This window comes from Vanessa atalanta, chromosome 11, assembly GCF_905147765.1.
Source record: "Vanessa atalanta chromosome 11, ilVanAtal1.2, whole genome shotgun sequence".
Classification (NCBI taxonomy): domain Eukaryota; kingdom Metazoa; phylum Arthropoda; class Insecta; order Lepidoptera; family Nymphalidae; genus Vanessa; species Vanessa atalanta.
In genome coordinates this window covers 2,731,738-2,748,869 of record NC_061881.1, presented here as the reverse complement: position 1 = coordinate 2,748,869, position 17,132 = coordinate 2,731,738, and the positions used below count along the sequence as shown (strand labels likewise).

Sequence of the window (17,132 nt, the reverse complement as noted above, 5' to 3'; positions counted from 1 at the left end):
GCAGAGGACAATTTTAATAGGTGGACGCTATTGCTTTGATCCCATAATCGAGTGGGCGGCGCGTGCTGCGGGTAGTTATCACAACAGCGGGCATGCCGGCGTTTTCGCCTAGGTGAAGGTGATCGGTGCTATTTTAGTGCGCAGGCGCACTTCATGTATTCAGCAAACGTACCACGCGGCGCCATCTAGCGATCGGTATTAGAATTGCATAGGTAATGCCAGCTGCTGAGCTATTTTTGTCGGTTATACGACTAATATTGTTTATTGTAGATGGGTTAATCAAATTGCGTTTCTCTTATTGAACAGAGTTTGTTTTTAAATATATTTCGTTTTTTTTGTCATATATGTACAGCTTTAGCAACCGAGATATGAAAACGTATTGTCACTTGTCTTTCTATTTCTTGTAAGACATAAGAAGAACAAAAAAGCAACAAAGTATGGTCTGTATAAAACCTCTATAAATAGCGTGACTTAACAAAAACACTGAAAGGATTGTTTGTGCGAAGAATCCTTGACCCAATAATATAATTTAAAATAGACCTGCTATCATCTCAATATTTTACGTACCCGACATCAAATCTATATATTATTTTAAAAGTTATTAGTAAAAGCGAAACATAAATTTCCGTCATAAAATTTATGACTATAATATTGTATATTGCAAAATTTAATAAATAAGTTAGCTGACCTCTACTTCTTTTGGTTGCTTATCAGGCTTTAGCTGCGAAGGTTGTGGAGGCACAGGTGGCACATAAGAACACGACGGCTGAGGTTCCGAAACTGGTTTATATACAATAACAGAATGTTTCGCTGACGTGGCACTTTTATCATGCTTCCTCATTTCTCCTTCCGTATTGTGAATCAAGATCTGAGGAACATCCGGCGTTGTATTAGCTTTTCCGTGAATATCGCTAGGTGGTTTCGCTAGCCAAGCAGGAGGCACAGCAGGAGGTTGAGGATGCTGCTTGACTGTGTTAGGTGATTTTGTTGCATCCAAACAATTCACAGGTTGCTTGATATTTGTTGCACTCGGTGTTGGCTTAACACTAATACTAGCTACATGTTCACTCACGACTTCGGTGTTGGTTGAAGAGTTAATTTTATTTAAGTTTTTATTTATTGTTAAACTTTTTGGCACACAGGTAGGTTCCGTTGGTTCTTGATTTCGAAATGGAATGGAAGGTAGCTGACTATGTGGCGGGTTTGTCAATGGTTTATTAGATTCTAAAGTACATGGCCCATTGATTTGTTTTTTATCGGGTTTGATTTCATTCGTTACACTGTCGTTTACCGGGGATGGTTCATCTCTACTTTGAGAAAAATCCGTGCTATCACAACAAGAAAGTTCATCTAAACTTTGAGCTAAATCGAGCGCGGAAGCTTCGTGATAGTCAGTTGAACACGGAGAAGTGTCATCACTTGTGTCATCTGTTCCACAAGGTCTTTGTGAACTTTTACTACTAGGCATAAATGCTAAACTAGATGTGACGTCATTAGAAATATCAGCATTTAAAGATTCTTCACTTTGAGATGACTCTCTGTTAACAGTAGATTCAACAGCACTAATTTTTTCCTCTTCGTTCAAAATATTATCTCTTAAAACCAGAGAAGATTCGGATGGATTTAAATTTATTTGTGCCGTATTATGAGAATTCTTTAAATTGTTTTCCTTTTCCGACGCTGTTTTATTTGACTTATCGGAGGAGGAAGTTATTGGCGCTTGCTCAATCATCGGAAGACTCTTGTATTGAGGTATGGCATATTCATTTAAACGCATATACTGAGCACCCTCTTCCGTCGGTATTTCAAACTGAGGTGAGTAATATTCGAACGCAGTGTTAGTATTCCCCTGTGTAGACCATGGATCATTAGGCGGAATCAGTGGGAGTCCATCATAATATAATGCAGGGTTTATTTCTTGGTTTCCAAGAAATTCTGGTTTATAATCCCAGGATGGCACGAAAGAATCCTCAAACGCTAAGTAACTTTCGGGTAGCATAATCATATTTTCATTGAAGTCATTCGATGTTAAAGCATAAGAACCATCATAAAAAGGATTGTTTAAAACAAGAGGTGGTGGTTGTAAGGGTTGCACGGAGATTTCAGCTTCAACAAATAACCCGTATTTTGATAAATCAGGCTCAGAACGCCGATGTCTAAAAACCTGGCCGTCTACTTCATTTTCATTGCTTGTCACATACATATCTGAAATGTCAAAACTGCGAGTCCGACGTAAAAAATAGCTATTATTGTATTGTTGATCCTCAAAAGGAATATTTTCAAGCACGTGTTTTTCTACTTTATCACTAAACAGTTCATCATATGTAGGCACACCCACGTTGTTTATTTCATCCAAGTTATTCGCATCGTTTTTCTGGTCAAGGACAACTTCTAGGTCTAATGCAGTGTCAGGTGTAATATAGTCCTTCGAAATATCACTTGGCACTAAAACTACTCGAGGTAAAGAGGGTGGGGGTCCGCTAAAGAGTAAATTGTTGGGGGGCGGACGCGGAGGTTGGGCAGCCATGGCTCGCACTGGCCGCCCGCGGCGCGCGTGCAACTAGAAATTTAGTGCGGCGGCAAAGACGCGCTGGGCGGCCGGCTGAGCTTTTCGACTGACTGAAGGCGTACCGAGTGACGAAGGCGAACACAAATAGAACAGGCGCAAGCGCGAAGAGGTCGCCGTCTCTCGCGCACGTCTTCACGGACGGAGGCGCATGCGCACGCGCAATCTCATGCCAAACCTGTCCCGCTACAGGAACGGTGACGTATTATGCTTTATTCTGGTTCCGGACTTTGCTTCGACAAGTACGATATAACACAGAAGCGAGTTTTAGACAGGTTTTCGGATGAACACTTCAATGTCGGGTAAGTGATGGCGAGCGTTGGGTTTCAAAAATCACGTTAGACATTCATACCACCTCGTCAATCAAATAATTAGAAACGGTTAGACTCACCTGTTCAGGAGGTGAACGCGGTGAAGACTCGTCGCGATGATGTCTCCTTCGCCGGTGTGATGTAGGCGAACGCCGATGATGAGATCGTTTAGATCGTTCATTCCGCCGCCTCCACGAGTGCTCCGAGCTGTGAAATCAGCGATCGATAGGCTATAGGGTTAGTGAGCAGGAACAACGATAATACATGGTCGGTAGATAAAGAAATGTCGAGGTGAGGTTGAGTGTGTATTAGGAGCGTATGTTTTTGTTACTAACATAGACGAACGTTCTTCATACGCGGAATGTAGACTGATAAGTTGATTGAGGCTGTCGGGCGGCGGCAAACAACAAGCACGCAGCAGCGCCCTGACAACAGCCCAACGCTGCCGTCCCGTCCCTATACCTTTAACTTATCCATTACAAGAACACTTAACTAAGCATCTTGTTTCTATACTGTTTAAAACGAACGCAAATAAATATTTTCTGACCATTCAGTTTCATCATTCATTTTCCATAAAACAACTCATACATTTAATAGGCGACAGTCTTAAATGGCTTAATTAAAATTTGTAGGAAGCTGTTTAAATAACAATATAACGCAAAATTAAGATAAGGAAAATAATGTGACAAGTATTATATAGACAAAGCCGTTATTGTTATGTCATCGCGGGGGACGACCCGACGCGCGCTACGTTCGCGGACGTACTGAGTAAGCGCCGCCCGCGCACCATAAACGAGCTAAAGTAAAGCTATACAATCAATACACTTTTCATAGCTTAACAGTGGAACAATCAAAATAGCGACGTCACACTGATGCCATAAGATTATTTGTTTGTAGTGCATTACAATGTAAGTAGGAACACAAACGAATTATCACCGTCATGTTATTATATTGGCTGACATCAACTCTCTTTAAATATATTTATCAAAAAATTCGCAATCATAAAAATCAATCACTAACTCACAATCAACTTCAATCATTATTCTAATTTCAATAAATGTGTATATTCCATCGCAAATTAAATTAAAATATTTTTTTTATATTTGGACATCGAACTAGTCCATATGTGAGAACGCTGGTAACTAAAGAAAAGTAATACAGACACAATACTAATAGAATTACTTACCTTGTAATTGGTTTAAATAGCAAGACAACGAGGTAAACAATACAAAGAGTGTAAAAACTATGTATAATACATATATCTATATATATCTGTCATCGTTCTTGGCATTTTTTATATTTATTATAATATTGTTTTCAGTTTTAATAGTAATTTATTATCAATTATTTTCCATTTCAAATTATCAACTTGAAAATTTTAAGCCGATGAACTAAATGAAAAACAACATTATATCTAATATAATATGGTAATTTAATTATCAAAATGTAGCAAATATTTTATAAATAATATTAAAAGTCTGAGTCATTATACTGATATTGGAACTGAATGGACGTCGTTGACATTTTTTTTCCGCGTACAATATAATCAGTTAATTTTGCAATGACTCAAATGGTGATAATACTTCGAAGTACAGACTAATTAAACGACTGCAGTTCTTCCTATCCAGATAGGTATACAATTATTAGTGTTATTAATGGCAAACCGTTACCTAAGTTAAATATTACTATAAAATTGATTATAAATACTTATCAGTAGAAGTAAAAGAGATTTATTAATAACTAGCGATCAATTACAGCTATACGGATCCCAAATAGCATGAAAATATTGACTAGGTATATTACATAATTTCATAATATTGATTTATTTTAATTTTTTTATTGTTGGTCTTAATTTTATTGCCAAAACATAAATTAAAATTTAAGATTCAAATTTGAGTAATTTCAACTGCTAAAGTCGACAGATATTTTTCCGACCAGCCGTTTCACAAGGTTGGTGCACATTATTATTTAATTTAAAAAGGCAACCCTTACCCTATAGTTACCTTAACTAAAATATTTAACTGATTAAGGATCAATGATGAATTGGAGAATATGGCTTCGCAAGTAACTGAGTTGTTACTAATGTGGAATAGATAAAAAATAGTTATTATGAGTTACTATCTCCTAAGGTTTAGCAAGCGTTAACCATAAAGCGCACGAAAATTGTTTTTTTATTTTTTTAATTAAAACACCGTAACAGCTTAGCCATTTAGTAAAACTATTACCGTAATTAAATTAAAAGAAATGGAGATACAGAGATAAGAATCGGTTTTGATATATATTATTAATTTATTATTATATATTATAAATATATAAAGTTTGACCCAATTGTATACAGTTTTGAAAATGCTATGTGAAACCAACATACGAATATGACGCTTGCCATCTGCAAGTTGGCAGGTGGCCTCAGTTACCGTAAATATCGCTACGAAAGTCGCGTTACATTTGTTCAGAGACAAGTTGAACTTGAACATCTCGCGGACCTTGCGCGATCTCAATCGAAGTTACGTAAACGTAGCTCGTTAAAAAAAATGAACTTATGTATGTATATAATGTAATGTTAATAAAACTATTAGTAATTTAATTTGTAACCTAATTTTAGTTTCATGACAACAGAAATTTGTAATAAAATTGGATATTGGAATTAATTTTAATAATTAATGATATTTATAATATAATTAAGTATAATATTTAATTTTCATGAGCGAAAGAACAGCCAAATATTTGTATCATTAGTGGCAAATTATTGAAAATTGGAATAAATTAATATTTACAATATCACATACATTACTCTGATCCCAATGAAAGTAGCTAAAGCACTCGTATTATGGAAAATCAGAAGTAGCGACGGTACCACAAACACCCAGACCCAAGATAACATAGAAAATTAATAACTTAATAATAATTAATAACTTTTCCTACATCGACTCGGCCAGGAATCGAACCCGGAATCTCAGAGTAGCATACCCATGAAAACCGGTGTACAAACTATTCGACGACGGAGGTCGTCAAATAAATAATACTTAACGTCGGGCACATTTTAATAAATCTTTATATTTTTTGTATGTTATGATACAGATACAGAATCGTAAATTGGTAGTTGTGATATGATAATAAGCAACAAAGCAATCATGTCGATGGTCTTATATTTAAACGATCCATGTTTGTTCTTACTGTATGCTAAGCAAGAAAAGGACCGGATGTGATCGGTAATGCATTTCACATATCAAATAAATTTCTATATTCGTGAGGATAATTTATCTGTGAGAAAGTTTGAAATCTGGTTGAAATCCGACAAATCATTAACATATGTTTTTCAACCTTCTCTGTCGTTGAATCAAAGAAAATTTTCTCAAAATGTGTTTATAATTTTGTATGGTTATGAATACGATACTAAATTGCTCCTAAGATTCTGTCTACTCATCTACAGGAAAATAAAAACAAAACGTACATTTCACATGAAGTGGATCACTTTCCAACCAGGCAAGACATTTACTTTAAATACGTTTTAGGTACCTATTTATAATATGTATAAAGAATGGTTAATGTGAGTATTGAACGACTTGACTGATTGAGGTCAAAAATAAAATATACTTCATTTAAGCAGGCTTTTACGAGCAGTTCTGTATCGTCATTTTATTCGTTTTATCCGCCATCATTTTCACACGTTATAATTATTGCCTTCCTCGAGACATTTCAACAAGGATCCGATAGGTGGCGCTTTAAAAAGTTATATATCCGATCATGTGTTTATGGACCAATCTGATTCATAAGGCTCATTTGTGTCAAAAAAGAAAATCATTCAAATTTTACAATCGGTGACGTCGTTATAAAGCAGATATTTATAAAGAGTGGTACGTTCTAAAGAAGTATGTTTCTTAAGAACGTACGTACTATGGTACGTATAGTAAAAAGACTATTATTAGCTAACAAGAGTTAAAAATATTAACATATAAATATATTGTAATTCAAAATAATTTCTAGACCTTTCATCGCTTCGATCTCCACAATCCAGACGGTCAGACGCGAAGGTGTCAGAAGCGGTTAACAAAGGCTCGCGTCACACGATTCATCGCGAATAACAAACACCGGAACATTCACTTTCGATGGACAACATCGATATTATAATTCAACCAGTGTCATATTTCGTTACACAAGTTCCTAGAGAACCGGCTGTTAAGCAATTTCTAAAATGTAAACATACGAATGTACGGAAAACTGGCTTTTTGAATACATGAAAGGTGTAGAGGAAATATGTTAAAACTCGTTCGTAATGGGTTTCACTTTTTTTACTGTAGGACAGTGAACGTTGTACAATTTAATGTTTCACTTTAAAATCATTATTTTGATCCATATATCGACAGAACGATGACATATCATAAATATGTTCGTTTACCTTTTTATTTGGCGTTTAATTTTGGGAATTATAATAAAATAAGTGCCTTTTTCCAAATATAAAGTAACCTATGTGCTGCTATTCCGGGACTATAACTTATCTCCGTGGCAAATTTCATTTAGATTCGTTCAGCCGTTCTGGCTCGATTTGGTAACAAATATCCATGCATCCAAACTATCACATTTATAACATTATTGAGATTAAAATAATTATGCTTATTAGTGAATGAGGTTTTTAGCTGTAGTTTTTAACTTTTAAGGAAGCTGTGCTTATGCACCAGCCTCTTGTTGGTTTACGTTCTGTAACGTCTGATATTAAATGCGTTAATACCTTACTTTTTGAGATCGGTTCTACTTAATTAAATATACTGAATAATAAATATGTAAATGTATTTTTACACATATTTTAGAATTACCCATCATTTTACAATTTAATTTTAAAATGATGGGTAATTCTAAAATGGGAATTTAATTTTAATTAACGGAAAACGGAACATTCATATTTCAATGCTGAAGTACATTTGTGTTCATTGGGATATTACCTAAACGGACTTGATGAAAACGTAACGAAGGAAAACATTAATTTATAATGCGGTCAACGTTCAAGCAAATACGGTATTCGTACAACGGTTCTTTATTTAGATACTCCAAACACGTGTATTGGATTGAATCATCTCGCTTCTATTTACAGTACCACCGATATTTCCTGATGTCATAACACTTTGCACGGTTAATTTTGGTAAGGATTTTACATGACAGACATTTTGATAGATAATACAACAAACACATATTCTAGGGATGTTAAAAAGTTCAAAGGTCAGACCAGCAAAGCAAATGGTGTGGAGTGTTTTTTAGCACCATGACCATAATCGATCGGAGCAGGTGCAGTGCAGACTCTTGCGAAATTGAAAGCCGCGGTCTTCAATGCGAAACGGACTGTGGCTGGTCAAGGATTCCTAGCATAAGCCGCGGTTTTTTTTATTATTATTGTTTGTTGTACCACACATTTTACATTTTCACCTTGACTCGTTTTCGATTAAGAACAAGTTTTTGTTTCAGTTTTTTTTATTTTAAAATTGCGGTTCGGTTTTTAAGTTCTGTGTACAGAATTAGAAATGCATGACGGTGCGGATGGGGGCTGCGGACCGTCGACTGGCAGGCAGCTAGGCGAGGCCAAGTTGGATGAGCGATTACTGTGAACCGTGTCAACACTGCAACCGCGACTAATCGTCCGCCCGCGCTCTCGGGTCAATGACAACCGTGGCTCTCACTGTCACGAAGAGCTACATAAACGATATTTCAATTAGCTTCGAAAAACTCTTAAGTATTTATACAGTCACGATATTTAATTTAGCCGAAAGCACTTTTTATCATTTGAAATAATAAACCAAAATGAAAACTTTTCGTAATAACAATATACATCACCTAAAGCAAGAGAATAAAATTGAACGTCTCACGATCACAAGTTCTTCACGGCGTTGAAGAATAAATGACACGGAATCACCGTTTGTTAGATTAGATGCAAAGTTTGATACTGTTACATCAGCTCCACAGATCTGAGGCTTTAACGACGGACGATAAGGCGCACGCGTAGCAGCAGGGTGCAGGGGGCTGCGGGACGCGGGACCAGTCTGCAGTGAAAGTTGATCAGACTGCGTAACTACGGGCAGTTTCTGACATTTGTCATATATACGTGAACTGACCGTTAATGCCACCGTTTTATATTGACGATACGTGCATATCGTCACAGAAGTACGAAAGAAAAGCAAATGATGTAAACAAAACATTCATCATGTTTGGAGAAAGTTATTGTTGACTAAAAACTTATTATACACTGATAAAAAGTAGATGCATGTATGTACATATGTATATGACGCGTAATTTATCATATGATATCAAAACAACGTAATGTCACTTTTACATCGTGCACGTATTTTAAAATTTAATTGTACTGACAGCATATTATCACGTTCAGATAAATTGTAGTAATTTTACATTTTAAGTTAAATTAAGCAATTTAATCTTATTAGACAAAATCGCAAATTTAGCTACACTCATATAAGAACTTTCACTTCAATGTCGTATAATTTCCGACTATCTCACAATGAAATTAAAAAAAGCCGTTAAATATACCTAACACTTTATTTTATATAATATAATGACCGCAAAAATTTAAATAAATGGATAAGTAATATAATAAGTAACTTAACAACAAACCTTTAGCGTGCTAGAGAAAGATATAAAAGACAAAAATAAATTACGTCATAATTTTAACCAGGTTGACAAATCCTTTGCGAGCGTACAAACCAGGACGGGACCTTGAAACATTCACTAAAATGCTATCGAGACGAATCTTGTAAGTTATAACTGCGAGAGCGCCCACGGGTTAGCGAATATTTGCTTATTATTGTATTCCTAATTTCCAGTTGAGTTTATTGTAAAAAATAAAATAAGAAATAAAGAAGTAGGCTTCTTTTAAATTAATTTCGTAAAATGAGTGCACACAAAAGAAGTCACGTATCAATTTAATGCAGTTTGTCGAATATCTAATTAGTCAGATTATTTACAGCTAAGCAGTATCGTAACGATTTATATCCTATAAGCATGCCGGGATTTTATCAAAACTTTAAGCAACATTTTAAAAGCAGGAATAAGGTCAAAACTATGAGTCATGTGACTACTTGTATAATGACTTAACACAACTTAATTGGCTGTCAAGAGCTTACCGCTATCAGACAGCATGTTTTCGACCATTACCTATATACATTGGAAATATGTTCGTAAAATTACACTAGGTCACAGGTGACATAGCAAAGAGATACACAAAACCGTAAACAAATTACAGATAAAAAGTCAACTATATCTTTAGAGATTTTGGTTGATATTTATCTTGGTTATTTATTCACATACAAAAAAGTATATAGAAAAAAATATATCATATAGAATCGTAGGCATGCATAGTTGGTTGCGATGGTTTGCGAAACGAGATAGTAATAGCGCTCATGCACTCTAAACCAGTAGCAAAGTCGATGCACTCAAACTACCGGCTGTGAGCCGAGCTGGTTTAGCTTATTTTTTTTAGTTTTTTATACGCAACGAAGATGCTGAACTTTTATTTATTAAATCCGCTTTATACCTGAACGTTAAGTCCCCTAAACACACTCAAGGGCAGTGAATATCGTTGTTTATAAGGATATTGCAAAGGGATTAATTTGTGTTAGTAAATTCATCATTTTACACATGAGTAGTACATACGAAACGCTCCACTCGTGCTCGCGCATACTCTTCTGGAAAGCGGCAGACTTGGGTGTCCAAGAATCGACGCCGAGATACAGAGCGGGTAACTCTGCAACCTTTACTTCGAGCCTCTCTGCCAGCCTCTGTTCTACGACAGATTTGGGACCGCTCGTCAATGGCCTCTGTTGCTCCTTGCCGTTTCGCCACTCTGCGTCACTGTAACCGTTCAGTTTCTCTCCGTTGCAAGACGTCACGGTTTTTGGACCATCTGTGGTGAGTAATTTACTCTTAACGGTGTCGACTTTACCGTATGTTTTAAACTGCACTGATTCTGTTCCATTCGCGACTCGCGAATATTTCGAAGAATCATACGCGTCGCCATTAAGGCTACCGTATTCGACGTTATTTAAATTGATGTCTCTGTCAATGCGTTTCGACGTGACATCGTACCCGTTTCGTTTATTGTAACGCTCATCGAGATTTTGTTTTAGAAAATTATTTTCAAAACTAGTTTTACATTTAGGAACATTATTAAGGTAATCGCTATAACTCAAATCGTTTGTGTGCAAGCCTTTATCACAGTTCTTTTTGAGTGTTTCTTGTATATCTACACCGTTTCCGCTAATCCTTCCGTAGGTAAAACTAGCTGGTTGACTGCTGTCGATTTTATCAAATCTTTGAGTGCGTTCTGAATCCTTGCTTTCAAATTCGTGTCTAACGAGCGCAACACGCGAAATTTCTTCGCCTTTAGAGTTTCCTTTGTGTTGCGCTCTGACAGCAAAATCAGCAGCCGTGATGCCGGCTCTACTCTGTTCGTTGGGAACAGTCCACGTATCATGCTTTTTTCTCTCACTGCTTTTCGAAGACCATGCTTTTGCTAAAGCAGCCTTGAGTGCCTCTCGTCTCTCATGCACGCTGACTCTAGGGTATTCGTGTATAGGTACAATGGCAGGCGCGTACAATGTTGAACGTGGAGTCGCTCGCGTTATGCGGAAACTTCTGAACTCCCTGTTGAACTCCGAATTTAGAGAATAAGCTGGTATTCTCGAAGTCACCATTTTGAGATCGAAATTTCCACTTAGCTAGAGTTAATTATTTTGTTCACAATTAAACTGATTTTTATAACGAGTTCACTGAACACATATCGGCTCTACCTGTAATGAGGTTACAATGAAAATGTATCGGACGCTGAAATTACTTGTGTCGACTAACGGCGAAGGAAAGCTTTGTGGTGTTTGAATTTAATTTTGCAAGGCAGGCAATACGAGTGTGTTATGGTATTAGGTTGTGTCGGGTGTGGGCCGCGACCTTCGCGGTGGGCGGCGGCGTGGCGGGACAACGCACTGGTCAACGAACCGCCCAGTGCGCCGTCCGCTCCTACTCACAACTTGCATAATGCGCTCGCGACCCGCTGCCTTATCAGTTATGCAATTATGCTACCAATCACGTCAAGTATGCACAATAAAATGTGACTACGAAAACAAGTAAGACCTTTTAATATATAATAAAGTGCCCCGCTGATACATTTAATTAAGTTGTTGATAAGACGTCAGTTAAGCGATAACTTGTTATGTGGAGCATTTATACCGTATAAGTGCAACAAGTGTTGCCTTGATGGCGTCCCTAATATGGCCAGTGGCGGGCCTGCCATATGGCCCGCGACAGACACATCCTCGCTTGGCCCGCTACAATTGCATGAGTGCGATAGTCGTAATACAAACATAATTCTGGGACAACGAATAACTAACAGCGGTGATATAATAAATATATTTAGTATAATAAGGCATTAACTTGTAACTATTTTCCGTATTGTGTTGATAAATAAGAATTGTTAGGTTTTGCCGAGCGTATTATTTAAGTGCACAAATAACGTAACACGTCGAGATAAAATTTTATCTTATTCATGGATAATTATTAGGCGAAGTGTAAATTATAAATTTCAGCGTCCAACACATTTTCATATTTTACGACACTAATTTCTTAAATGAACAACACTCCACTTGTATTAAGCACCGATCAAAACACACACTAGAGTGGTGGCTGCAACCTGTTGTATATATAAACAGTACCAAAAATTATCACTTTATAAATTCGTAGTGTATGATAACGCGAAGTAACTAAATAGAAGGAGAGCAGCCACCGGAAGCGAGTGCATGATTCGAGCGACGGTTGCGACGGAGGTTCGGGCCGGTCGTGCATACCTTCTCGTTGCGCGCGCGAGAACTGCGTACGGTGTGCGTGCACCGCTGCGACTGAACTGACTGAAGGGAAGCAACGCACGCTCGGCCGCGAGGACCCCACCGCCGCCACCTCTCTCCTGCGGTTCGCCACTTATGACTCTAACGCAGAGCACTACGGCCGGAATCGCAGGAGCACTGACCTTCATTACCACGCCGCACACTGAGCCTGTTCTAGTACTGCCTGCATCCACTGTTGCTACATTCGCAAAACCAACGCACCCTACTAACATTATGCCTATCATACGCGGACTAGATAATATACGGAATATCCAACGAGTTGTCTTTTTTTTTTAAATAATAAATTTCATTGGCAATGCGAAGAACTAGAGGTATATTTAATAAATACAATTTCGCTATCGAGTGTTGTACAAAGCTTACTTAAATTGAATAAACTATACTTCTACTAATAATATAATTAACTATAAGTTACATCACTCGAATAATTATAATAAGTGACGAAGATTTTTTCTTAACTTTTTGACGTGACTATATAAGTTATGTCAAAAAGTTCAATCATTTTGGTATTAATTTTTTTCTTTCATAACTTTTTCCTGTAATTCCTAATAATTGTTCTCACTACTTGAGTGCAAAAAGAAGAACTTGTCGTCACAATAATTATTCTCGTTATACAAATCCTAATTACACCTCACCGCATACATTTCTTTTATCTTATAGATATTTGTGTTACCTGCAACAAAAACAAAAAAAAAAATTAGTATATTTAATTCATATCGACTCACGAATATGTAATGAATAGAGTACATTAAAAAAAGAAATCATTCAATTATTATGCGAACCGGGCACAGAAGGCCAATTCTGTTTCGAAATTTAACTGCATGATAATAATATAATAATATGCATTTGGGCCACTGGAAAAAATAACTCATTTCTGTAAACATTACAATTTTAAATAGCGTTAGTTTCTGGTGCTTTCAATAATAACCTGACTAGCTGTGATTTAACGATAAAGCTTATAAGTGATTTTATTAAATATATAATTTAGGATTTTAGTGTTATCGAGATTAAATTGGTCACTTTCGAAACACTTTTCAAAATGTTTCTTAATAGAAACTTGTTATTGATTACGGACTGAAATATATATTATAAATAAAGCTATATAGTTTTAAAGAATTAATAAGTAAGAAAAAAAATAAGCATACACTCAATACGTTCTTTCGCTTTATTTTTCCTTATCATTAAACGACAACAAAATGTATCGATTGTATTTAGGATTTTTTTTTTTTTGTAGATTCAATTTATATTTGAAATATTTAATTCGCGAAATCCCGATGATATAACAAATACGAAGAACGCTAAACAACGTATGACTAAACGAATAACGAATTAATATGTTTAAGTACAGAGTTCCTAAAACCGAGTGAAAGTTGAAAGTTAATACATAAAACAAATTAAATTGATAGCCCGCGAGACTGCGACATAAATAATGACTGCCTACGTTTTGTTACTGAGAAACAGAGCTTTAAATTGATCCGGTCAACGATTAACATGTTCTCGATAAATTAAATATACATTCATAATATCATTGTCAAGTATCAAAGGTTCAATCGTTAAAAATTACAAATAATAATCATAACTGCATTTTAGGTCTAAAGACCAATAATGGCCTTTTATGTTACTGTGGTACTCGTACACAACTCAAAAATATATTAAAATTTTAAATGTTTACTTATTTTATAAATAAAATGTATTTAGTTACATGCTTTATTACATTGTATTCTTACATTTTATTTATATTCGACATAATTCAAACTTATACTATCGTCGCAAAGGGGCAATTTATCAATAAAGAAAATTAAAAATGCGCATAGAAAGAAAATACTGAGTAGGTACATTAATTTATTTTATTACGTTCTTTTATTTATTCGTTTACGTAAGTAAACGTAAACAAATGAGAATATTGAGTATATAATATTAATAATATAAAAATGGTTCGAGTCTTACGTTTTGCTGTGAAATGTGAAATAAATAAATTCCACGACGGACGATGTAGATTCAAATTTTGGGTAATTCTAACTGCGAAGGTCAAAATGTAGATAAAAAGGTAGGTATTACAAGGTAGACACATGATGTTGCGGTTTTTACTATAGGCCTTTTAAGAACTATTTTTCTTAGAACATTGTTTTGATTAACAGCCATTCGCTAGCCCTGTTTTTTCGCACATACATATATACGATAACATTTTTTCGTTATAGTTCAGTTTAATGTATTAAACATGTATTTACAAATTAGAAACTTTCTCATTTATTTTCTTTGTTTTCTATTTATAGATAATAGGACACTTATTTACTATTCGCCATATTTCGAGAATTCTAGTTGTTTTTTTTTTCTAATAATAAGTTATTTATAGACTACGCATTTGATGAACGATATTTTAATGATTTTCTAATGTCTTGTTATTAATCTCGTTGCACTTGTAATTGATATTGATGAAAAGTAATAATATTTTTATATCTTTTTAATATGATTGCTACTTAATGTTAAATATTTTCATGTTATCTTCTGAAAATCGTGCGCCATTGTTACAATTAATCAAAACTAGGCCGTAAAATATAATATTTTTTACAATTAGGTTATCCACACTCTCCATTAATTTGTAAACGAAAATTTGTATTTATTTGAAATCGTGATTTATTTACCTACATACACAACCACGATATTTGACAAATCAGTTAAAATAATTGATATTATTTTAATACTCGTGTTTGTTTCGTGTTCTTGTATATTATTGACTTAACCTAAAGTTCGGCGTGCCGAGTGTCAAGTTCTTCGTACATATTCATGGAATACAAACAGACTGTACGTTAAATATTTATAAACGTAAGAGACAACATGCCTATACAAGAACGATATTATTATTGCTAATCCAGCGATGATGTGTGTCACTGCCAATAATTATGCGCTTCTGCGACTTTATACACACCGAGGGTGAACCCTTAGCTCATGCTTGACCTATAAAAGGTGTTAAAAATAATTAACTTGAACCGGAGAGATACTATAAGTAAATCATTGTGCAAGACGAAACAAGTAATTATGAAGTGTTGGCGGTCGTCTGATTCAGCACACCCTTCCTATGGATACCGTTAGCCCGTTTTCCGTTAGCTTTTCTTGCGCCAAAACAGCGGACGGAATTATTTATGCACACCTTAATGTTTTTAAAGAGAAGTAAAACATTGTATCAGTAGCGTAACACAAAGCTTCAGTTTTCGACCGCGTCAGACAATAGGTGGCACGTAAATGTTGGCAAAAAAAATAATAGCACCGGAGGCGAGTCAGGCGGCGAGTAGCCGACAAACGGTGAGGTCCAATGACCCAAATGGTTCATTACTGGGCCGCCTAGACTAACGAAAGAAAAATCGGTCGCCGCTCTAGCGCGTCATTGCCACACATCTCTTTGTCTCTCGATGTTAAGAAATTACAAGATGACAGTTTGAAAAGAATAGAAACAACTTTAATGTCCCTGCTCTACATTATATTATACGATCTTGGTATTTTCATAATAAATATATCCTACAAACATAATTGTATGTATCTAAATGAGCTTTTAAATAAAAAATCTAATTCACGAGATGTTGCGCATCGAAAACAAATTTAATCATTACCAGGAAAATTACACCTCAATAAACAATAATGAGTGATACGCAAAAAATATAGAGTAGATCTCATTATGGCCAAATACTGGGCATCTAGTTCATTAAGTCGGTCACGCACACATGTCAAAATTCAATAAATATGAAGCCAAAAAAGGAAACCGCACTTAATATAGTTAGTATAGAAAAACTATTTGTATTCAAAATAAAAATAAGCGTACATAATAAGTGATCGTTAAAATGTTTCGAAGTATATCCGTGATTCAAGCAATGACCACGGAGAATTAATCCTATGCCGTAAATGGTGCTTCCACAGAAACCTGATCCGACAGCCACGAGTCTAACACAATCTAAACAATTTATCGAAATAGTTCCTATAAATGGACTTCCTGGGATACATCTCAACTTTGTAAATTTGACGTTGGTTCAGGAAGTGGCTGCAAAGTATTTGTTTATTTGCTTTGAGTTAATAACAGTAGTTACACAGCGCGTGTTTCTCAACACTTGTGTAATATTCATGCATAAAGACAGCGAGAGAGAGACGGTCATGTATTTCAAAAGTTAACACAATAAAAACTGAGTTAAGAATAACGGTCATCATTAATCATCGAGGTCAAAATTGGTCATACGGTATGTTCAATCAGAACATTACTCGTTAGTATAGATTGGTCATCATTGTCTTAGATTATTTCATTAGTATTTTATTAGAAAGACTTTCTTTTTAGCTCTTATTTTAAGTATAAAAATGTACCAACCCAGCTTAAGAATTGCAAAA

At 35.5% G+C, this 17,132-nt stretch overlaps 1 protein-coding gene across 9 annotated transcripts in view; it reads right to left on the bottom strand.

Annotated features, from left to right (window-relative positions):
- Positions 1-17,132, bottom strand: part of LOC125067307 (serine/threonine-protein kinase Doa) — a 54,019-nt gene that overhangs the window by 14,332 nt on the left and 22,555 nt on the right. For 2 of the 9 annotated variants that reach the window (XM_047675830.1, XM_047675834.1), the window contains one exon: positions 2,958-3,084. In XM_047675830.1, the coding sequence (XP_047531786.1) occupies positions 2,958-3,084 (127 nt within the window). Of the gene's footprint in view, positions 1-688; positions 2,892-2,957; positions 3,085-3,212; positions 3,346-3,424; positions 3,453-3,901; positions 3,933-10,527; positions 11,810-17,132 lie in introns of those variants that run through there. The other 7 variants (XM_047675832.1, XM_047675831.1, XM_047675833.1 and 4 more) reach the window with 7 other exon arrangements.